Source organism: Pithys albifrons, chromosome 5 (assembly GCF_047495875.1).
Source record: "Pithys albifrons albifrons isolate INPA30051 chromosome 5, PitAlb_v1, whole genome shotgun sequence".
In the NCBI taxonomy this organism is placed as follows: domain Eukaryota; kingdom Metazoa; phylum Chordata; class Aves; order Passeriformes; family Thamnophilidae; genus Pithys; species Pithys albifrons.
In genome coordinates, this window is record NC_092462.1 from 9,773,126 (window position 1) to 9,797,209 (window position 24,084).

The 24,084-nt window shown below is 39.2% G+C and overlaps 1 protein-coding gene across 6 annotated transcripts in view; it reads right to left on the minus strand.

The window, feature by feature from the left end:
• Positions 1–24,084, minus strand: part of WDFY3 (WD repeat and FYVE domain containing 3) — a 173,113-nt gene that overhangs the window by 23,548 nt on the left and 125,481 nt on the right. For 2 of the 6 annotated variants that reach the window (XM_071555657.1, XM_071555653.1), the window contains 19 exons: positions 23,616–23,710; positions 21,668–21,788; positions 20,512–20,729; positions 17,617–17,852; positions 16,197–16,331; positions 14,781–14,960; positions 13,306–13,350; positions 12,609–12,842; positions 11,182–11,281; positions 10,039–10,199; positions 9,236–9,465; positions 8,290–8,399; positions 7,238–7,420; positions 6,426–6,583; positions 4,931–5,008; positions 3,771–3,998; positions 2,916–2,969; positions 540–708; positions 160–323 (listed from right to left, as the gene is read on the minus strand). In XM_071555657.1, coding sequence (XP_071411758.1) covers positions 160–323; positions 540–708; positions 2,916–2,969; positions 3,771–3,998; positions 4,931–5,008; positions 6,426–6,583; positions 7,238–7,420; positions 8,290–8,399; positions 9,236–9,465; positions 10,039–10,199; positions 11,182–11,281; positions 12,609–12,842; positions 13,306–13,350; positions 14,781–14,960; positions 16,197–16,331; positions 17,617–17,852; positions 20,512–20,729; positions 21,668–21,788; positions 23,616–23,710 — 2,899 coding nt within the window. The remainder of the gene's footprint in view (positions 1–159; positions 324–539; positions 709–2,915; positions 2,970–3,770; positions 3,999–4,930; positions 5,009–6,425; positions 6,584–7,237; positions 7,421–8,289; positions 8,400–9,235; positions 9,466–10,038; positions 10,200–11,181; positions 11,282–12,608; positions 12,843–13,305; positions 13,351–14,780; positions 14,961–16,196; positions 16,332–17,616; positions 17,853–20,511; positions 20,730–21,667; positions 21,789–23,615; positions 23,711–24,084) is intronic. The other 4 variants (XM_071555655.1, XM_071555654.1, XM_071555656.1 and 1 more) reach the window with 4 other exon arrangements.

Genomic DNA, 24,084 nt, shown 5'->3' on the forward strand with positions numbered 1-24,084 from the left:
ACCAGAGCACACACTTGGCTTTAAGGAATAAACTGATGAAATATACAGCAAATTCAGCTGTAGATCAGGGAAGGTACATAGGACAGTATTCATGTTTGTGACATGTAATGCAGAAATTCCAAAGCAGTAAGTTCTTAGTGTGTTAGAAGTACACAGTACCTTCTCCCCTTCTTCAAGAAGTCGAAGTAAAGTTGTATTGTCAGTCTTCTCCTCTTCATCAATCGAACTCCCCTCAACAATTTGATCCTGTGACTGGTCCTGGTTCTCATCATCTCCTCCATCAGGAGCAGAGCGAGATCGTTTCAGGGGAGGCTTCACCAGGCCTGGAAAAGAAGAACAGAGATGGATGAATAAACCCCTGAAACATAAAAAATGAACTTCACAAAACCTGTAAACATTCAAAAATACTGCCCCAATGTGAAGACAGAAAAACAAGAGTCCTACAGGATCCTTATGCTTATCTTCATGCAAATGCATGAGAAGATTTAAAGGTAGATAAATTTAAAGAAAACTGTTCAGAACAAACAAAATGATCTAACCTTTGACTCTTGCAATAGTGTCCTCCCCATGTTCTGGCTCCTGCTGAGTTGTCTCACCCACTGTATTTTCCTCAATGGCATCCTGAAAGACTGCAGGGTTCCCAGAAGCCAGGCGCATGTAGTACTCCTTACTGTCGTAGCTTATGGCTCTTCGGTAACGAGCAGGTTTCTTAGAAATAATTCAGAAATTGCTTGGTCAGTCAGCTCCTCACTCCCTCAGTGGAGGTGTCTCAGGACCACAGGGTGCAGCACAGTGCATGCCCATCAAGTGCTTTGTGCGTGCTCAGTCATACACCGACACAAACGGGAACAGAGCCTGCTCAGGAGACCCCACCTGCCAGCTAGTTTGCAAGGGAGGTATTCAGCCACTCAGGTAATAGTGGGGCTGCAGAAAAGCCTGCAGATAAACCTACAACATGGCCAATAAAAAGTGTGGCCAGCATAGTATGAACTGACACAAAAGGCTGGGATTCTTGTGCTTAAGATTTATTGATCAGTTGGCCATTTTATCACCTTTCATAACTCCCTGCAACATATGCAGCTTATTTGTTAGCCAGCTGACTTCTTTCTAAGGCAATAGCCTAAACAAAATGTTGTCTGAAGGAAAGATATAGATATGTGGAAGTTGATACGAACTAAAAGCACTAAAGGGATCTGATTTAAGGCTCAAAAATTCTTCAGCTGTTAATTCAGTTGTTCCTCTTTTTGTTAAATATTCTGATGGTTTATGGGGCAGAAGACTGGCACAAGAGTATGCCTTTAACTGAAGTAATTCTCTGACCACAGTTTGTACCTTTGGGTGGTGTTTTTGGTCTTTTGTTTTGTTTTGTTGAGGGTTTGTTATTTAGATTTGGATTTTTGGGGGGGTGTGTGTGGTGTTTTTTCCCCGCCATGGGCTAATTCTTTGTCCTCACTTGATTATGAAGGCAACATCCAGAAGGACTAAATGAGACAGTTAATGAGTCAGAATGATCACAGGAGATACAGGTGAAGATACTGAAACATGGACGGATAAAACCCCATTGATTTTATGCTGCAGTTGGAAATTTCCTTCTCTGACTGTTTAAAGCCACCTTCAAACTCTAGTAAGTATTTAGAGTTTGTTCAGTTCTACATCACAATAATATTTTTTTTGCCTTGTAGCATTTGTTCCCATGAATTTCAAAATTAGATTGGATAATTACAAAATAATATTATTATAAATCCAGTTCAGTGCTTTACATTACTCGGAATTGTACACTACCACTGAAATTTAAGTGAAGATTTTCCCTTGCCCACTTTTGCAGTGATAACTGGCAACACATAAAATATGAAATTAATTGCTTATTTTTGGTGTTTATCTGTATGATAGTACAGCAGGAAACTAAACTACTCATAAAAAAAATCAGAATCAAGCTAGCTTTATTACAAGTTGACAAAGCAATTAAGATCAGCAACATGGAAATATATTACTTCATGTCAAATTGGCTGTTCCCAAAATAAAAAATTTAAGGCACTGTGATCTAATTTTCTCACTGATGTTCAACTAAGTCTTCACTTCTTATCACCACAAAAATGCCACCTAAACAATGCTTAAAGCATCTGTGGAAACAAAACTCTAGAGCCTACAAAGAGAAATCCTAAATAGCACTGCTAAGATGAAGAAAGGACAACAGCAACAATTTATATTAGATATTGTGTATAAAAGAATTACTTTCATTTACATGTATTAGTTTCTTGTTGAAGGTAATTTAAAATGAGTGAACACACATTACACATTGTACTTAGTGATGGGCAAGACTACAAATCTAATTAACAGAGAAGCAGCATAATACTGAAAAGAATAATACTGCAGAGAAGCCACTTCCAATCTGTTCTTTTCAATGCAGGATCCATGATTTTAAATAAACATGTGTATTTCATTAATAGTAAGACAGAAGAGCCAGCTAAAACAAAATTACTATGGGTTTTAATAGAAGTAGGCCTGTTACAGCCCATTATGGCCAAAAAGGAGAAAAACTCCTCCCCAGAGCCCCTCTTAGAAAGGAACATTTCCAAGTCATCGTGTTGCCCATTACTAAACATGTTCCACCGACCATTAGTTCAGATCCCAAGGCCACAACACTTCACACAGTGAGAACAGTGGTAGCACAGCCCAACACAGCCTGTTAGTGTGCAGCAAAGAAGGCAAGAGCTACAGAAAGTTTTATTAGGTGAAGGAGAGCAAAGTAACATCTTCTAATGTGATTACTGAAAAAACCTTTAGGCCTGGAATTATTTACTGAAAGAGCAAGTTGAAAGCCAAATGTAGAAGCCTTGTTAAGATTGCCTAACATGCAGAAGGAAAAAAGTTATATTTATTTTACATTCTTTCAGTCAGTGTACTTGTTTCTTTACCTTTTGAGGAATGGTATCATCAGATGTCTCAGGCAGTCTACTAGAGAAGTCAGACTGAAAACAGGGCATCAATTACATAAGCATCAGAGAAAGGACACTTTTGAGAAGAATGCATGATGGCATGTTCTCTACTTCACGTGAATTAGACTGTCACTACCCCTACTGTGTGTCAGACCACAGCAGGCAAAATATACCTGATGGTTTAGAACTGACTGACTGCTATGACTGACTTAAGTACTTTGACACTCAGGCTCAATTTGAGGGGGAAAAGTCCTGCATGCACACACGAATCCCTAAAAAGACATGATAGACTGCTCCATTTCTTAAAAATTGTGTCCCAAAAGCAACAGGAACTAACTGCTAAGCTTTCAGAGCCTGCACACGTTTCTGCTACACAGCCCACTGTCATATTCACTGATGGATGAAAGTACATTTAACAGACCATGGACCACAGCCTGTTTGGTCTTTTCCTTGTATCTTTTCCAGATCACTGTTTACCACATCATCTCGCATCAGATGAGAATTGAGACTGAAATCTCCCACAGTTACAGTACTTCTCAGCCTCTAGAGGCTTGTGAAGATGCCTGTGCTGTTTGCTGGAAGGATCACCCCACATAGCTCACCTTATGTAGCAATTGCTGGTCTTCAAGTTTGCTTAGTTTTGAACAAAGTGATTCAGTCCCCTCCCTAAATACAGTGAGGAACAACTTGACTTTACCAACCATTTAGGACATACAAGACAGAATACCAGGTAATATCAACAGAGTAAAATACGTTTCTTAAGAAAAAATTATTAAAAAAATGGATTTTGCAACACGATATAAAATTAACCATCACAAACACTTGAACACTTACCAGCAAGTTTGTTTCTTGCTCAGCTTCAGGCATGTAGGGATACTGAGTATAGAACATGTCATTTCGCACCATCTTTTTCCTCATCCTGCAGGGACCCTCAGTCATCTCCAACATCCACTTGTCCAGGTGGGAGCCGATGGGGGGGCCCCACAAACCTCTCTCTCGGAGCAGCTCGTATTCGATCTGAGACCACTCCTCCGTCACGTATTTTAATGCATTCTGCTGACGCTGAACACAAAGGCATTGGGAAATGCATCAGGAGGGATTCTTTTAAACCTGTCTCTGATACAAGCAGAGACATTTCCACTACTCTACAGGAAAACATGTGAGTCGTAATTCTAGTAGCATTTTCTAGTATTTGTGGTTTCACTCACCACAAAAGAAAAGAAGGTAAAAGCTCTGCTTTTGGTTTGCAATGTTAACTGAATGTACTTCTAAATGGCAAATATGACAGAAATGTTAACTAGACCACTGAATTTGAAAAAGGATTTTAGGCAAGAAACTAAAAAATTGTTTTGGAGGCCTTCCTGCCTATATTTGCATTGTGGAGAGAAGTTTAATGAAGCAGAGCTTAGTGGTTGGGTTTTTTTTAACGAATTGCTTTCAGTGACTCCTTTCTCTCAGAAGCTGATTTCTTAGGATTTATGGCATGCAGCTCAGCAAGTACTTTGAATCAAATGCCTTTGGGAATGTTTGGAAGAAACCACAGGGTGCAACAATTTCATTCTGGAAGGCACAGAGCAGCCACTTACTATCACTGCATGAGACCAGAAAATTTTACGCTTCTGCACAACCTCTCTCTTAGTTTTGTACAACATTTTATAAAGACAGCGTATTTCCAATCTCCCTCTTTTTTTTCCCTGCTTTTTTCTTCTTCACACTTCTAAGGAAAGACTATTCAAGCTTCTTGAAAAATTAAGATTTAACATGTAATATTGCTAAAAGAGTTTCAATGTACAAACAGATCAGAATGAGCTTCCTCATTTGTTTATTTGATTGAGCTTAAAAACCCCTTGAAAACAACAACTGTATCTAAACATTCCAGTGTTCCACCTATGACAAGCTAGGATTTTACAAGCCCCATGCTGAGAAATGGCACTGGTAAAACCTAACAGACCAAACTATAAGTGTAAGGTAATTCACCCTCTCAGACACCATACCTCCTGGTATTCTTTATACTGCATATCAACCAGGTCCCGAACCACTGCAATGTGAGTAAACATCCACTGGGAAATTTCCTAATACAAAAGATTAAGACAAGAGATAGAATGAAATTTCATAGAAAATATTTTGCTTGAATGAAAAGCCTATGAATACATCACCTTGGTAAGCTTGATAATGAAGAATAGTTTCTTCAAAAGAATTACTGAGATAATGAATTTCAAACTTTTGTACACAGCAGTATTTAAGTTTTTTGTTGCTTAGTGGTTTGTTGTTTTTTTTTCTTAAGGTGATAAATTCATGTACAGGAATATTTAAAAAAACAAAAACCTGTCCAACATTTGGGAAATATTCGAAGCACACAACTAATGTCTCAGAACATTCATGAACAGCCAAAGGTTGGCACTGACAAATATTTCTTCTTTTCCATGTTTCCCTATATTTTGTGGATGCTCCCTTGTTTGCTGGAAATCTACAAGACACCCATCCCTCCTCACTCTGTCCCACAACACACCTGTTCTCACTTACTGCTCCCTCTACTGACACAGCCAGCAACAGTTCCCATTGGCTCTTTGTGCGCTTCTTCCCTTCACTTTCAGTGTATGCCTGCTCACCAGGACAAGAACTGAGAGCACTGAAAATTCTTTATTTTATCAAAGCTACTGACTAGCTTTCAGACCAGAAAGAGAACTATTTTTTTCCACAGGACACAAACTTGTGATTAATCAACAGGAGTTAAGCATTTCCTTATGACATGAATACTCCTTCCACCAACGTGTCCCAAGTATGTCAAGTGCTACATACAGTAAGAATGTAATCCTTTAAAACTTTCAAGCTACTCTTTCCTTTGTTTTCAATGACCCAAGACTTTATACTAACTCCTTGCAATACCCCACTAGGTACTGTTCTACTGAGAGCAGCATTGCTGGGCTACTCTGCTCTAAACTTCTTTTTAATTTTTTTTTAAAGCAAGCAGGTTTGTAAAGTGAATGTCTAGTTCTACCATCACATGTTGCTTTGCTGAACTCTTCTTTGTACTACAATAAGAACTGGGCAAAGCAGCATTTGTTTAGTCACAGTACATGCACAGTCACATAGGGATTATTCCTAAACCATGTAATCTTGAGGTCAGGAAGGAAAAAAGGACAAACATCTGTCTCTCAGCTTCTGTTTCAGTGCAGTATTGCAAACTGGATTGAAGACCCAGGCTCATAAAGCCATAAGGCACACAGGTAACCAGAAGCAGCTGAGTAGTCTCACCAACAATGAAGAGTTTAACTCCTGGCTTAATGTTACAGATATGCAGATGATCTACTAAATTGAGACACACAGAAGCAAGATGCCCAGTCTGGATAGTCAAAAAAGGGAAAGAAAACCAAGCACCAGATACCACTTCACACTCTGCAAGATTCCCTAAATTGGGATATTTACCACAAACCCTGACCACACACTGCTGGGTTGCAGAACTGCATGCTATTAAGTGACACAAATTACCTGTGTAGAGAGGTTGTGTTTATTTAGCCCACTCTCCTTGCGGTTTCTCCGGGAACCAGTCAGTTTAGAGAGGCCAAATCCACTGCTCACTCGGGAAAGTTTGGACTGGGTGGTTGGAACCAAAGCCTCTCCTCTACTGATGCATTTCTTCTCGTGAGCTGAAAAATAAAGTGTTGGGAGCACTTTTTAGGTACTTTATTCCTCCTCTCCAATTATAGTTGGTTTTTTTTAAACAGAATAACCTTTTCTGTTGCTTCAAAAAGGTGTAACTCTACTCAAAAGACTTTTGCAAATATACTAGCAGGAAGTCACTGGAAAACTGAGCAAACATCACACAGGAATAAAGCACATCCAGAAATACAAAATGCAAAAACAAGTATTCCAGATTTCCAAAAATGCCTTCTGTACATCCAAGATAACCTCAATTGCCTCAGAGCTGTGTAATCAGCAAAGGAGTCGTATCTATGGAATTTTATTTTCCGCTGTGGGAACTCTTGCTGATTCAGTCAAGCATCAGTTGACCTTCTTTATCACATGGGCACAGAGCTAACTTGTGCTTAACTGGTTGTCCACCAGGATTCCCAGATCCCTTTCCTGAAAAACTGCTTCCTATGCTGACAAAATTTCCCAGCCAAGAAGTAGCCATTGCATCACTGGCTGCTTGAGAAGGACCACTCACTTGCCCATTTCCAATCTTATCACAAGAGTTTGCAGGCTGCATCCAGACGTGCTCAAGAGGGGTCCCTCTCCCTGCCAGGTTCACTCCTAGGAAATCTGCCATTCAGGACAGATGAATTCTCATTTATACTTACCCAAATGATTTTGCCAACACTTTAAACTTGCTTCCTCAATAAAAGGTCTTGCAACGGTTATGTCCACTTGGCCACGATCATTCACAGGCAGAGTCACTTTGAAAACTTCTTCTAAAACTTGTTTTTTACTATGGATCAGCTCTGTCCACACTCTGTTTATGGCTTTTAAAAGAAGCTGGCGACCTGTGTATGTACAAGATCACAAACAGCAAGCTCTCTACAGTGCTTACAGAACAGGTATTTTTCCTATAATGAAATGAGTAATTTCTGCAATTAAACTCAAGTTTCTTCCCCTCCTACATAATGTGTGAAATGCCTTTAACCAAACGGTCTTTTCTTGCCATTAGATGCAACCAGAAAGTATCCAATTAATTCTGGCCATTTTTCCCCTGTGAATTTGAAACACTGGCTCTGATTAGCTGTGATTCATCTCCCACATCCATCTATTAACAAAGTGAGATTGAAAAAACCTTACAGAAGTCTGTGTCTGTAAATACATGTACAGAATTCCATACATGCATTTATGCTTTCGTATTTTTACATATGACTGTGTGCCTAAGTACACATATGTATAAATATCAAATACACACATGTAAGAAAAAAAAAAATTCAATGAATACTTTCTTCCACAACGAGCTCATAAATTTCCTTTAAAGTGGAAGGTCCTGAGAATGCCACTAAATAAGTTTATAGTTTATACCAACTATCTCTTACTTTAAAATGACTTGTTTCTATTGCATTTAACACAGTGCATATGAAGCAGTATTTCTAATTCTGTTTCATGTCTAGAAAACAATAAAGAGCTCTTACTAGTCTAACATAACACTAACTTATCCTGGATATGTCTATCTTCGTATTTCCAAGTGTCTTTTTATTAATTTTTAACGTATTTTTTATATACACACACAACCCACACACCCCTCCAGAGAATAAGTGGGTAACAAACATGCACCACAACCCTCCCGCCCCGAGTAACTGAGGTAAAAATATTAGTGATGACAATACAGAAGTGGCATTATGAGACATCTGTGGCTTTGTCATTCTCAGATTACCTTCACTGACATCTTGATTGTAGACTCCATCTGGTTCTATATCAGAAGGGATCATAATGTGCCAAGTTGTCATCCTGGCTTCTGCTTCCAATCCAAACCCATCAACGTTGCTACAAACACACAATGAATTAACAACCACCAGGAAAAAACCCCAACACACCAAGCTAAAGCATTTGATTCCCTGTAACAGCACCACAAAGACTAATACATGCTACTACAGCAAAGTGTCTTCACTTCTGTCCACTTAAGTTCCCACAATGTGTGGTCACAAGCTGAACTGAAGGTTTATGAGAAAATGACATGCCATGGACACTGGTGTCACTAGAGGAAGATGGTGGTATTTGAAGAAACACAAAAGAGGAGAGGCCAGAAACAGACAACATTAGGGCTTCGATAATGCTTGCCAACTGTCCTTGAATGAAACACAAGTTGTGCATCTTTTGGAAAGAACAAATGAAAATGCCATGTTGGCATCGAAGCAAAGCAGAAAAGTAGGTGTCTACAGCATTTGTCATGGGCACTTGAGTTAATCCATGACTGGACTTAGTGATATACACCACAAGTACTAGGATACAGAATTTGTATCAATAAACAGTAGACAAGATCCTTTATTACTACTTAGCACCAATGTTTCTTTCTACCTTTAAAACATTTGAAATTACAAAAGGATAACAACAAAATGGCTAGATAAACACTTGTCAGTATTTTAGAATATATCTGTAAAAGGATATAAAAATGGTCTCTATACCCAGGATCCTCAAATCTAATTTTGTTTCAAAATTAACCTCTTCAAGTAGTTTACAATTCACTGGCTGGAAAGCCACAACCAGTCATCCAGAATTTGTTGACTTACACTCAAGGTGAGTGCCATTACTGAGAAAAAAATAGGACATTTTAGGACTTCACAGCCCTGCTCCTGGAATGAACTCCTGTCTGAGATATTTACCTTCCCACATGCAGATTAATCAAGCAGTGAGCGAGACAGCTGATGAACTCTTGATCATGATTTCCAGGTCCCAAAATTAAGTTTCTGTTCACAGTAAGGACCCTTAGGGAATCAAGGAGAGCCACTTGCTGAGGAACAGTTTTGTGAGCTCTTGAGAACTGATACAAGATGGTTCTGTTCAGGCAGTGATAAATGGCATCCAGCGATAGTCCCTGAGATCTTCTTTTTGACTGATGGGAAGTAAAAAAGTCATGATCAGACAGTAGCAGAAAATCATTTCACTGTCACACAATCTTCCCTTGAATTGACCCATGCTCATTTTTCAAAATTGGTATTTCACTAAAGTGTCAATTTCATGAATTTCAACGATGAAAATGACATTAATGATAATACATTTATAATTGTAACATCTAAAAAGATGCCGCTGATTTTTTAACAAGTAAAAATCTTCTAACAATCTCCAATAAAAGTGTAGGGGGAAGCTTCTCAAAAACATCAAGGTAAATTTAGGAAGCATCCCAAAATTCTTGCAGGGTATAGTTGACTGTTTATTTTGGGGGATTTCTAAAAAACAATGTCATCTGAGAGCAGTTTTTTACTCAAGTGCCCATATTAAAGCACTCCACACTGACAAGATGAGCTAAGAAAGCTCAGTAGAGAGAGGAAGCCTGGGGAAGATAAGTGTATTTCAATGCTGAGCTGACATGTGTCACCAGCAGGTTGCTTAGTGATATCACTCCACATATTTCCACCTGACCTTCAAAAGTGGTTTTCCAGGCAGGTTAATAGAACAACACTGTTACCTGTGCAATGAGCTGGATTATGAAGTCCACAAGAAGTTTGGATTCTTTGTTGAACATGCCCTGCCAAAGCTTATCTACCACACGCTGTGTAAAATAAAACACATTGTTCACCAGCACTTGGTAGCTTCCTCCACTTGTTATAGGCAGAGATGCATCTTCACCTAGGCAACAAAAACCCCCAAAGTTTTCTTCATTTATCAAAAACCCCAACTGCATAAATACATTCACATTATCCCTTCCAGACTTGTGTAAATGAGATAGAGATTCATTCACAGATAAAGTTAAAACCTCATGACTTCCCTAAAACGAGCTTTGATAGTAAGCAAACATGGTTCTGGATTTAACATGATTCTGGATTTCTTTTAATTAATGTTAATTTAGTAAGCAAACATTGTTCTGCATTTATTTTATTAATGCACGGCACCCAGAGGAAGACAAATCACTGCTGTGGCAAGAAATGGGGAGCCTCACAAGCACTTTTGAATAGAAACACATACCATGACATCTAGGATGGAGACGGAGCAGACCTGGAGCTCCTGGGAAGTCCAGGAGGCCACCACGAAATTCAACTGGGCCCCTGAGCAGCGATATTACTACAGGCCCCTTCCTGATCATCTAAATGCATGCACTGGAGGAACAGCCTACCCAACTGACATACAAGTAACAAGCTTCTAACTCTCCTCCTGTCCTTTCATCAGAGGAGTGCTCATGCATTTTTTTATTCTAGAGTGGTGCCTTCATAATAGAACTACAGCAGGAAGAAATCTGTGATAAATTGACAAAAGCTCCAGATCCTCTACCAAGGTAATAAGGACATGACAGATGATGTAAGATCCAGTTTCAGTTCTTTTTGATGTGACTGCAGTTTGTCTGACTTGCATATCCAAACGACTTATGCCAGGTAGTTTTTTTGAATAACCTATTTTACAGCTTTGGCACAATCAAGGTAGTGAGGGAAGGTGCAAGCACAGCAACACCATTTACACATCAAAGGAAAGAAAAGGGCAGAGGAAAAAGTAAAGACAATCAGGGGGAAAAAAAAAGACAGTAAAGATGCAACGTAACAGAACACCAAAAAAAAGTCACAGAATCAAACCCTTGTGTTCCTATCAATAGAATGATAGTTAAAGTTTGTTACATTACCCAATAAAACATCAGCTGCCAGTAAGTGGTCCATCACTCCATCCAAAACATATGTCTGAAACTCCTTCTGCTGTGTTCGTGTTGATCTTTCAGGGGAAGCCTGAAAAAAGGTATTAAGATAATTAATATCTCTGAGCAAAAAAAAAAAAAAAGGGGGAGAGAGAGGGTGTTCTAGGTGGTTTTCTCTTTTCTCAGCTCCTGTAAACTGCTTTTATTTTAACATTCTGTCTCAAGTAAGAAGTTTTGGCTTTATGTAAAATTTAACAGGCATGTTGAGGATACATTGGCTGCAGGCAGTCTTACAGAGTAGGCATGATTCCCATTTAAATCCAGTAAGTTTATCTTCTGCCATAACAGGAACTGGAAAAGAACACATTCTGAAAAGATGCACAAAACTCTAACTACAGTAAAACATAGGGTTAAACTGTGATTTCAGTTCACACAGTCACCTCCTTCAGTAAAATAGGAGTAAATAGGACAGATGAAACATGTAGTCAATCATCACTTCTGTGTGGGGGTCTGCATGTTACTAAATCAGCCTTGATACAGTCATATAGATAGATGGGCTCAATGAAAGGGAGGAAATTACTTTGTCACCTTGTGTTGGTCAATGAACACCATCAATCCTAACTGAACAACCCACTTGAACAGTGCTAGAAAATAATGTAACATTCTTTAGCTGTGTTTACATACCCAATTCTCTTTATGCTCGAGTCAGTCACACTGACAAAGCATAACAAGTTCAAACTGCTGTAAAGCAACTGCAACCAATTGAACATTGTCTCAAATACACTTCCTTATGTCTGATGCATCTCTTGACATTTCAGTTTTTGCTTTGTGACAGCAAAGAAGTGCCCAACTGCCCCAGGAAATTTTTTAGGAAATATACAAGCATGGCCCAAAATTCTGCTGCTTTCAAAAAACATCAGGGAGACTCAGCAACACATAAGATGAGGCGACAAATAGGTAGGTCAGGTTAAAATGAGAACTGATGCGAACTGAACATTTCAAAATACACTGTCTGAAGAAAGTGTGGGCAGCCAAACAGTAACTGAACTTTGCACCGCCCTGCCTCAGCATCAACAGGATGATGCTTTCTTCAAGTGTCACAAGCTTTAAAAGTTAATTTACAGGAAGATAATGCAGTTACTCTGTAAGGTTTTATAGCATATGGCACTATACATCTTTTTATCTAATTGGCACCATGTATGGCACAATTTCTTTTTATCTAATACAAATCAAAGAAAAACCTTAACATTTCTTCAGGGATTTTATATCATTAACAAAGTCCATACAGCTGTTTGGTTGGAAAGGTGTTTAACAAATGAAACATACTTCACAGAAATAAAACTTGAAGACAGCAACAACTTCACAAGAAGTTCAAATAATAAAACCAAAACAAAACACAAACCCAAAAGAAACTCTACCTCTAGCAGAAGATCTACCAGTGGAGTCTGTTTGCTGGCTGGTGTGAGACATAAGTTATCAATTATCATCACACGCATGAAGTCAAACACAAACTTCTTTGCAGGGTGGTTGGTGAGGTATGTTTTGGTGCCGACATTGCAGTATTCTGACTGGCTCCTGTTCATGCCAGAATCAGCTGCAAAGGCTTTGAACTCTTCAGCTGGGGACCCAGCTTCATCATCAAGATCAGTGACCTGTGAAAAACAGCATGTTAAAACTGTAGAGATCAGTAAATTATTGGCAGGATTTTTTCACTTTTCTATTCTTTGCTTGTCTTTCTAAGGCTATTTCTTTTCATATTCTGCTTCTTAAGAAGCATTTTTACAAGATTATGCTGTTCAGGATCGGTTCCCTCATACACAACTGGAGAAATATCCAGTTTCAGATTCCCAAGGCAATCAATAACCAGTGAAGAGTGGCGTGAGTCACATATCACATTCACTGACCAACAGAAGTACTTGGGCAATTTCTAGATACTTGGCAAAAATAAACTTTCTCATTGCAAAAAAAAAAAAAAAAAAAAAGAAAAGTTCTGAAAAATTATTAACTAAAGCAGTTAAAATAAAAACAAGACAAAAACCAACTAAAAAAGGCCATCAAGCTTACATAACAGAAAACGAAAAAGTAACTGAGCCTTTTCTGTTTGTAATACGGTACCTTCATCAGAGTGCAGTTATGGGTAAGCCGGTTTCCCAAAAATCTCTAAAAAAAGAGAAAAAAAAAAGGGTCTCCACAGCTTTCCCATTTCTGATGAACAGAAACCTTGGAGAGGCTAGCTCTTAAAGAGGACTGTAACAAAAGCACAAACAGTAATGAAAGCTGTCAAATCCAAAAGACTGACTCTTTTGATGGCAACTCCCTCCTCCAAATGAAAGAAGAGACAATATGATTCCCCTCAACAAGCTTATCACATTGACAGCTTACATGTGAAGTAACCAAACATTTTTGACATTTGGTATGCTTTAGCAGAAGAGTTTTCTCAAAAAATTAAGAGAACTCCACATGTGTGCTCTTTCTAGTTTTAACAGCAGTCTCAGAAAAGCTGAAAGATCAGTTGAGAATGTCCTCTCAAAGCTGAATTTGGATTATAATGTTTTGCTGGCGCTTATTCAGCAATATTTCACAAGGGATTGATTAGTGTTACACATTTGGGCAGACAGAAGTGCTGGACTAAACCAATTTGGAGTCACAAGAGCCCTCAAATTGTGAAGAGCTCAAGTTGTCAGGCAGCTACACAAAGTTTCAAGGGATCTAGAAGTTATGATAAAACCTGCTCAGAGACACAAGGCACCTCTAAAAACTCTACAGGTGAATGCCAAATCAGCATTACCAGTTTAGAAGTGGCACTTTTTTGAGAGGGAGACCAAACTCCTAGAATCCACTTCATAAAGGCTAAAAGACCCCCATTGTTTTGAGAGATTCATCTACATGCACTGTTAAAACCTGATCTCCCACTTTTCTTGACAAAATGATGGCATGCCACCAGTAAGTATTTCCTGTAGTGTTTTATCATATCCTCCATAGTTCTAGCATTGGGCAATGTGTAGCCCAACTATCCTCGCATGTTCTTAATAAAATTACTTTTGGATGTTGGCTACCAGTATCTGTTCTTTCCATTCATGTTCTAGAAATGGTATCATTTGTAAATTACACTAAGCTCAAACAATACTTCAGGCAGCAATGTTGAATTCACACCCTCTCCTTGCTTGAACTCAGTAGTTCCAGGAAATGCAAGAGCACTGTTTTATGGTTAACCACAAAAGCAGAAATGAGAAGTGGAAGGAAAGAGAAGTTTTAGATTTTATCACATCCTCCAGAGCAGAGGGTGAATGCACAGGCTGACTCAGTCTTTTTGCTCTTGTAAATCTGAGATAACATTGTTCATGCAACTGAAAATAATCTCCCACTAGAAACAAATAAATTGTGTATGTTCCCCCTAAAATGCTGTTTCAGATGTCACTGAACTGTCCTGCTGTTGAACACCCACTTCTCTCAGTTCCAAAGCCCAAGTACAAAATGTCCAGCCCAGCCTTGACAATGACCTCTTTGCAGGGTGAGTTTTGACTGTCAATTGATAAATCCTCAAAAGTAACATCCAGGGTAAAATAAAACAGCTAAGTTGGATTTCCTACCATCTCTGAGTAAGGTCGTATGTTGAAAGGGAACACTGTTGCTGCCAGTGCACACAGGAACTCTGGGCTCATCCACAAGGAAATGAGGTCTGGCACATTGTGATACAAATACCGAAAGAACTGCATCAGGGTGACTGGATACTCTCGAAGCCAAGAGCCTTCCTCCTCTGACTGCCAAGGCTGGGTTGAAAAACAAACAGCACATTAGCACAGATAGCACTAATTGAAGCATGTTTATTTCAGAAAGGAAGAAATGCTGCAGGGTCAATATGCAATCAAATACATTGCCAAAGATGCAATGACATACGTGACAGTGATGTGATCAAAGATGGGGCCAAATGTGATCAACCACGGGGACAAGCACTTGTTCAGGCAGAGCAGAAGTGATTGAATAGGGGACCAAGCACATGATTAACTCTGAAAAGCAAATCCAGAACATGCCCAGTGTGTGTTGGAGGACTTGTCAGAACACCTGACTGAAAACATGGTGTCTGAACAGGTGACCTAATATCTGATCCAAAAAGTGACAGAAAATGTGTTTGAGCACATCACCAACACACGATAACCCCGACTCAGTGTGGCAGAACAAGTGTCTGAGCATGTCAGCCAATGATAAACACATGATCAAACACCATCATAGGTGACCAGCAAGAGACAGACCACGTGGCAACAGGAATGTGCCCTGCAGCAGGTCATGAAGGGCATAAGCAGTACATGTGTTCAGAAGATGGTTCTGAATATGTTACCATGGGAGAAACATGCAAGCAATAGAGCACATTGAAAACACATGATGATCAAACAGGCAACAGCCAAACAGGTGCTGCTTTTCAAACATTCTGGGGGATAATTTTCAGCAGATAACACACTCTAGCTTCAAGGAAATAAAAAATTTTCCCACTGAGAGACCAACTTCCCCTACTCTTGACATTAGATTCAAAGATGAGATGATGACACATTTTTCTGGCAGTAAATTAATTTCCTCCAGCATGTGGCTATTCATAGTCTGAGACTTCCCTGCATGTGGAAGGTTCATGCACAAAATCTGCAACTCATATAGCTCTGAGCAGATGGGATATAGTCTCTCTAAAATTCCCCCACAATGTTAATCAGCAAAGAAATTCAGTTATCTCTGCCAAGGACGTTTTATCCTTCTGCTTTCTTGTTTTGTTTTAATTGCAGCTAAACACAAAGCCCAGCCTTTTTGTGACCACTAATATTTCTACAGACACTAGAAAAAATATCATAGAATAACCCACTAAAATGACAGTTTTCACCCAAGTATTATGTGCCAAATCCACAGTTGATTTTGTCATGACACTTTACAAATCTTCAACTTCTCTAATTTGGCTTTTGACCACATGGCAAACTCAAACAGCTCATAATATTCAAATACAAGCAAAATTCTTTTATGCTTACAGAATTCAGCATGCTCCTCAGCATTCCCAATAGCAAGAAGGCAGCTTCTGTGCAAACGCTGTGTATTGAAGAGGTAACAGTGCCACAGGAGGCAGGAACTCCAAATATGAATGTCCAAATAGAGTCTAAATCAAACTGTAAAATGTGAAAGAGAAGAAAGAAGACATGAAATAATCCCTTTCTCCTGTGCAATTGGATACTGCTTTTGTTTTACACATACAATACACTCATTTGGTAGTATCTAAAAAATTGTTTTGCATCCTCCAAATTTTATCACCATAAGTTTCATATGAAGGTCACATGTCACTGAAGAAAATTTCTTTCAATGACAGGCTAATGAAACTGCAACTTTCACCTTCTCAAGATATTTAAATGTTTGAAATAAGAGACTTGTCAGCACACATGCTGCACAATCCCCTCAGTTTACTTCACCCACATCTAGCAGTAAAAACCACATGGTATCTCTCAGAAACAAAAAAATATACAAATAACACGAACAAATCAAGTTGTATTTTCCAGAAAGTCTAAATATTTAAATCAATTATAAAATAAAAAAAAAGGACAGAGTTCCCTCCTCCAGCATTAGGAGTGCTACTAAGTAGTTGAATTTAGTTTTGATTTAACAGTGTCAAACTTCAATGCTGTGAGCAGATGAGTGAGTTTCCTGCCTCTGCTTCACAGTAGCACAGTGCTGAATGTGCTGTCACTATTGCTCTTGAGCAAACAGCCAGGCAGAATACCACCTGCTTTGAAATCTTTACTTTCCTGTTCTCACTGATAAATAAATTGTTAGGATTGCATCCATTCTAAACAGGAACCTCATCTTATCTCGAGTGTGGCTTTTCTTCCTAAAGCACTACCCTAAGCCTTCCTAGGACTCTGTTGTAGACTATATAATATCTACAATTTAGATAGAATTCAAACAAGCCCAAAATCAACATGCTCAGAACAAGAGCAACCAACATTTTCCTGCAACAACTGAGTTGTCTCCCTACAAAACCGGAGACTTTCTGAAATAAAAGCTATCTTTTTTTGTCTGGAAAATTGTGAACACTCTTTAACACAGCAACTCTCTACTCCTTAAAACAAAACAAAAACCATAAAACTCTCCCCACAGCCAAAGACAGCAAGCAAAAAATTATGTCCCCTTCAATGTCCACTCCACATCAGCTTGAATTAGGGATCTGCTTCTCACTTGACCCCAAAATGGACCAGAATGACCCCAATGACAGCTAAGCCAGAACAGACTGGCTTCCACATAGCCCCGGGGTACCTTATCCTCCCACCCCAGACAGCTCAGCACTGAACACCACCCCATGACGTGAATCAGCTGCACAGAACAAGCAAGAGGCCTGGTTAATCCATTATTTTCTTTCACGACAGACAGAATTACATTTACATCTTACTAGATAATCCCTACCTGGCAACCCTGATTACTTTGGCTGCTGCTGACAGGTGCACTGACCTGCAGGTTTTCAGGCAGTTCAGTGACTGGCTGCTGCAGGAAGAGGGCCATGAGAAGGAAGTAGAGTGCAGGTACATTGGTGTGCTTTGGGAGAAGGGACTGCAGGACGGGAAAGCCTGGGAAGTGACACGCGTCCCGGTTGATCTCCCGCACTGTGGATCTGCCGCCAGCGCTCCTGCCCACATTGAACCCTACCAGGGAAAACAACACACAAGGCAACAATGTTAATAACAGGGAATTGCCTGTAAGGATCACTCTCAGTGAGCTGGAGAGGCCTCCTCAGACTGATGCTGTAAAAAATGAATGTGTGCATACAGAATGTCACACACATACAACACCATTCTGCTTCAGATATCTAATTTTTTTAAACACTGAAGGGAAAAAAAAAAGGAAATGATTGCCTTCCAGCACCACACAGATGACATTGCTCCATACAGGCTGCCTAATGCTACTGCCTACACACACAGATCCATTTGCTGGCTGTGACCACAATTTCTGACTTTTAAAACACTCAAGCTTCTGAATAAAGATATTTTGCTGGCTGAGAGGAAAGTATCACCTTAATCCCAATTACAGATTTATACTTCCAAGCAGCAATTCCATGGCCCATTTAAGTCTATGGGCAGGTAATTTGTCTCCAAAGACGTCTCTGGGGCAACTTTTTCAGATGTTTTTGTTAAGGATTAATCAGCTGGTATTAAAGTTTTTCTAATTTTATTTAATTTAAGTGCTGTCAGACCCTGCTTCTTCCTAGGTATTTGAATTTCCTCTTTAATGAAAAAAGAATACACCAGGATGGCAGAAGCACTTATTTTCAAGTTAGGAAGAAGACAGAAGACAGTTCAGTCTCGGCATCAAAACAGTGAGCCATTCTTCTGACACTGCCAGAGAGAGGTCAGCTTGGTTTTTCTGAAACTCAAACACAGATACACTTTCCACCAGGAACTGACTTTTTAAACACCTAGGAACCAGAGCAATGAAATCTGTGCTACAAAGTTGTGGGAATTCCATCAGTAACCTTCAACAAAAATGGCTCATACTTGGTTCCAAGGAAATTCTGGAGCAAGTCTGTTATGATTTATTACAAAGCACAGGGCATGAAAATTAGATAATCTGTCACTATCAGTTGATGAGACACAAGTTTAAAAATATCTGTTTGGACACAGTCTAGCTTGGATTCAATTAAAGTGATACTATAATAAGAAAAACAGGAAAACTCCACAAATGCTCTTCAAATGTGATTGTAAATCAAAATCTTATTTAGAAAGATTTTATGACTGAAGAAAATGTTTATGTTATTGGACACTTAAAGTAGATACTGAAAAAAACAACAGTCTGTTCCCTAAAATAACAATGGTTTTCAAGTTTTTAAGGCATAACCCTGGAAGGGAAATGGATGTGCAAGAACTGTTTCTTAATCAAAATACAAAACATTAATAAAAATGAGCAAAAGAACAGATGCTTTTTCTGTCAAAAATAAATATTTGCAAGTGTTACGTGGCTTCAGAAACACTGTTAATCTTTCTAAATCATTATCAATGCAAAGAACCATCCTAATGCTCCTAGTTGAATATCCCGAGGGATATATTATGGGAAACTGTAAACAGACAGACTTAATAGAGTTTTATTGATGGAAAATTAACAAGATGGCATACTTTGAAACCCATCAAATAGACAAAGCAGAAAAATATTTTTCATTATTTCTCTATTTTCATTTCAGGAAGAGCCCTCTTCCTGAAATAAGATTACTTCAACAACACTTCAGAATTATTTCTTTATAATAAACCAAGTCAGAAAAGCCTTTGGTGCAGAAACAGATCATAAACTGCTGCAATAAAGAGAGGTGGCTCCTAGTACAGTTATTGTAGGAACAGCATTAAGCTGAAAGTATTATGATATCAGTGCCCTGGTCTAAAGGCCACTCAAGCCTGTGAAAGACTCCCATTTAATGCCAATCACTGTGTTTGCAGCAGGGCCTGAATGGACATTCATCTAAAAAGCACCATCTCGTTTTGACTGAAAAAAGCCCCAGGTCTACGCAAAATTGCTGCTACACCTGTTTACAAAGAGCTGACATTCATTACTTCAGACACTTGGAGATGCACTTCAGACAGCTCAGAGACGTCCAAAATGGGTCCTGTAGACTTTAAAGTGTTATACACTGAATTCCAGGTCCCACGGGGTAACTGAGAGGTCTGATAACTCGGATAAATGAGGCTTTAAGAACTTGCAAAAAAAGTCTTTAATAAGAAAGAGAGCACATGGAAGAAGGCAGGAGAGGGAGAGGGGAAGAAACATCAAGACGATGTCATGAACACAGTAATTCCCTAGACAGAAAAAATCCAGACTGGTAAATCTAATTGGCACAGAACTCACCAGACAAGGCAGCTCAGATGTAACACTGCATGAGGCTCTAACTAACAGAAGTAAACAAGCAAGCAAATTTTACTGAACCGTTATTAGCAGTGTAACTAAGGTGCTGCACTGTACTACCTTTGCATCTACAGCTCAGGTGTGCCTGCCCATGGGCCATATTTAACCTTACTACGATGGCAACAGAAAAAACCCCCAACTGGCTACACAGGGTTTGTGCAGATGATGAGCTAAAACTGAACTCCAATGTCATCTCTGTAATGTCAACTGGAGGGCAGTTCTGTAAAACCACTCCCTTTTGCCTAGGAAATCTTAACTCAGTTGCAAGAAAAATGAGAAGCATCATCTGACAGCAGCACAGACAACAGTAACAGAGAGGATGCACATCCCAGACAGCATCCATACAATAACCTCCCCTCAGACATGAGCACAGGTGTTCCCAGTAACCCTTGAGTCCTGAGGTGCTGAGACACGTACCTAGCACAGTACCAATCTTATTGGTCAAGACAGAATCCGTCTGATCAAGCCAGCCCCCACCACTGAGACCTTCCTTGAACTTGATCAGGATGGACTGATTGCTCAACAGGACCACAAGAATTCGCATGGCTGCTGTGACTGTGGTGGAATGCAGATGTTCTTCCATAAACATCATAATCCAGTCAAAACCCAGAGTCTTGACCAGTTCTTCACAAGCCCTAAGTAAAGAGAGGAAAATAAAGTCACACCTTACAGCATTTAGTTTGCTACCAGACAGTAAATACCAATATCCTCCAGTGCAGGGTAAACTTGAAGAGCAAATTCAGGTCTACCAAAGAATTAACTGAATTCTTAGGTAAGTTTGCTACAAACAGAAAGTCACTCATTGAATCTTGTTAGATGGAACAGGTAAGGTGTATTTGTTCAGAGGAAAGGAAAGACTAATTATGGTTCTTGGGATTATTCTATTGCAGGAGATTTCTCCAACTGTTACTAGTGATAATGAATATGGAATTCTGAACGGGAAACTTTCTGTTGAGTCACACATGAAGTTTTGACTGGTATTTAAAAAATGGTGGTTTTATTATGGGAAGAGTTGCTTGGGAATATTTGAAAAAACATGGAGTTTTCCTCCTTTCTTTTTAAGCAGTATTCCTGAAAAGCTTAAACAGGTTTGGGTTGTGTGTCCATCAACACTCAGTCACTCACTACATAATTGACAGATGCCATATGTTCACAAAATGCCTCCAGACAGCCTACTGGGCTTGAAAGCTGTATTTTGTCAAGATTTAACTTGACAGTGATTCAATGCCTCCTCTCCAACTTGCCATATGACTCTATGGCCTCATTAAACTATAGTATCATCTTCCCTCACATGCAATTTCAAGTTCCTAAGGGGCACTCCAGGGTCAGTGATCCTAACAATAACCCCTACTGAAGCCATTTGATCTCAAACAAATGAGAAATTGAATATCCCACCTCTCTAAAAACAAGTGTTCTCTCTTTGATAGATTTTATTTTCTCACACATGAAGTTATGAGAAAACAGCACCATGAATCATTTCTACCCGCACACCTAAAGGTAATTCAATGAATCAAATGGGGCTGCATAATTCTCTCATAACCTTTCTCTTCCTCATGGGGTTTTTTGTACTTACTGCAAATTAACAGTTGTCTTTTCTTTAGATGTATACAGAAGCTTCAGAAGGATATCTAAAAGCCTGTTCCGTAGCAGAATCAGATTAGCTGAAACAAGTCCTCCAAAATCATCCTCTGTTCCTAAATATTAAAGAAAACCAAACATATAAAAACAAATTTAGTTTTTTGGAACTTGGGAACTTTAAAGGCTATTCATAAATTCCATACATAAGCAAAGGAAGCTGTTGCTGAAGTGCACATACACTGCTGAGAGATGCTTGGTGCCCAGTTCCCACTGTCACACAGCTTGGGCAGTTTCAAGAACAGGCAAATGGAATCACAACCTCTCAGACAATAATCTGAACTAAAGTGGTCATTCCTGACAAGCAGAGATAGAAAAACAATCTAACACCACTCCTTCCCATTCCCCTTCCTTCTCTCAAAACCAAGGAATGTGGACATTAAATAACATATTTTGCATCTTGAAAGCTGCATGGTTGGTGGGGTGGGAATCCTGATACTTCCCAAATCCCTTCAAATCTAAGGAATGGAGAGAAAAATTAGTTTCCTTTTCTTTCAACAGATCCCCAAGCCCATCATCAGTTGAAACCCACATTTACTGCAGCCAAGCCAATCCATGCAGCTCAGGGCTAGCTCTACAGTTAGCTTACAAATCCCTCTTTCTGTACCTTATACTATCAGAGGAGGACCATGCTTTTACATTACTTAAAAGAAATAAAATCACAACTTGAGGCAATACATGCAGAAATAAAGACAGATGAATGGGTACTTTCTGGGCCAAGGTTTTGTGCACAAGATACAGATGCAAAGCATCTTCTATGGTAGAAACACAGCCCAGCTGGTGAACCCCAGTAGCCTAAAAATTTCATGTCCTTTGCCTCAAAACCTTCTCTCTCCATTCCTGCCACACCCTGAAGTTCTCTCCAGTGTTCTTCAGTCCCCCAGGTGGGCAAAAAACCAGCTCAGGCTGTGGTTAGCCTGGGACAAAAAAAGTCATGGCTGACTTGTAGTGAGAACACCAGTCTGGATCTTATCCAATACCCACTAAAAAGCTCAAATTTATTCATCTTTGAGACCACAAAAAGCAAAAGTGGCCTTGAACACTTCCAAGGACAGGGCATTCACAACTTCTCTGGGCAAGCTGTGCCTCACCACTCCCACAGTAAAGAATTTCTTCCCAACATCTAACCTGAACCTACTCTCTCTCAGTTTGAAGCCTCTCCCCCTTATCCTGTCACTGCTTGCCCTTATGAAAAGTCCCTCTCCAAAATGTGCAGACTGCCTCAAACCTTGCTCTTCAGGAAACCAGACCAATAAAACTAACTGTAAAGCAGAAACACTTCTCTCTCACTGTGCACCAGTATATTCCCAAGAGATGTAAAAACATAGGATCTTTGGATACTCCTAGTTATTTGGGTGACATCCACTGTGGGACTAAAACGTTCCTGGTCAGGGAGACTGACTGAAAATGCAATTGCATAAGCCTTTTTTCTTTAGGAAAACAAGGGTAGAAATGGTCTCAAAACAATTAAATGTAAGAACTATTGAAAGACAGCAACATTTATCTTTTTTTTGCCAAGAAAAAATAACTAGGCTTAGTTAATTCTTTCACCTCCTCCACACCTGGAGGGAAGATGCCCCTAGCAATCAGCTGTCTTTTTTTAACTTTCCCCACAAAGAAGCAGAGATGCCCAGCTATTTGAAGGAGCAAATGGAGGAAAGAGAACAAAACCATACAGTGTTAAATGAAGGAAACAAAAGAAAAGTAAACAGGCTTTGCTCTGCTTTGCACTCAATACTGAAAACTAAAGTACCACTACCAAATGGCAGGTTAGAACAAAATTACAACATTGCTAATGACAGTATTTCTATGTTTTATGTATTCAAGCACAGAAGAGATCACAAAGTATTTTTATTCTACTGTTTCTAAGCGATGTCAACACCTACCACTGTCAAGCTTTTCTTCATTGTTTATTTCCATGACCACAAACTTCTCACAGACTGCAAACGTAGGTAAAGTGGAAGAGATGAACTGTCCAAACCTTGATGTGTGCAGAAAAAACATCACTCATTGATATGACAGATGCACTCTCATCTATCAATAATTCACTTTAAACATAAAACTATGAGACTAGTGACAGGGAGATATCCAGAAATGTCAGCTTTCTCACATCTAAAGATTGAGGAAAATGATCTCCAATTAAAGTTACTAGCCAAACCCCAAATTAACTTGTAGTAATTAATGGAATGTTTGCAGACAAGTTTGCAGGTAAGGGACCCTGAAAATGCTAAGATTCAAGTAAGGAAACTGAGAGATACCACCAAGTCCCAGTAAAAGGAACATATCAAGTTAAAGAGAAGAACAAAACATTATCCTCAGATCCTTACAGTTGAACAATTATTATATTAAAACAGT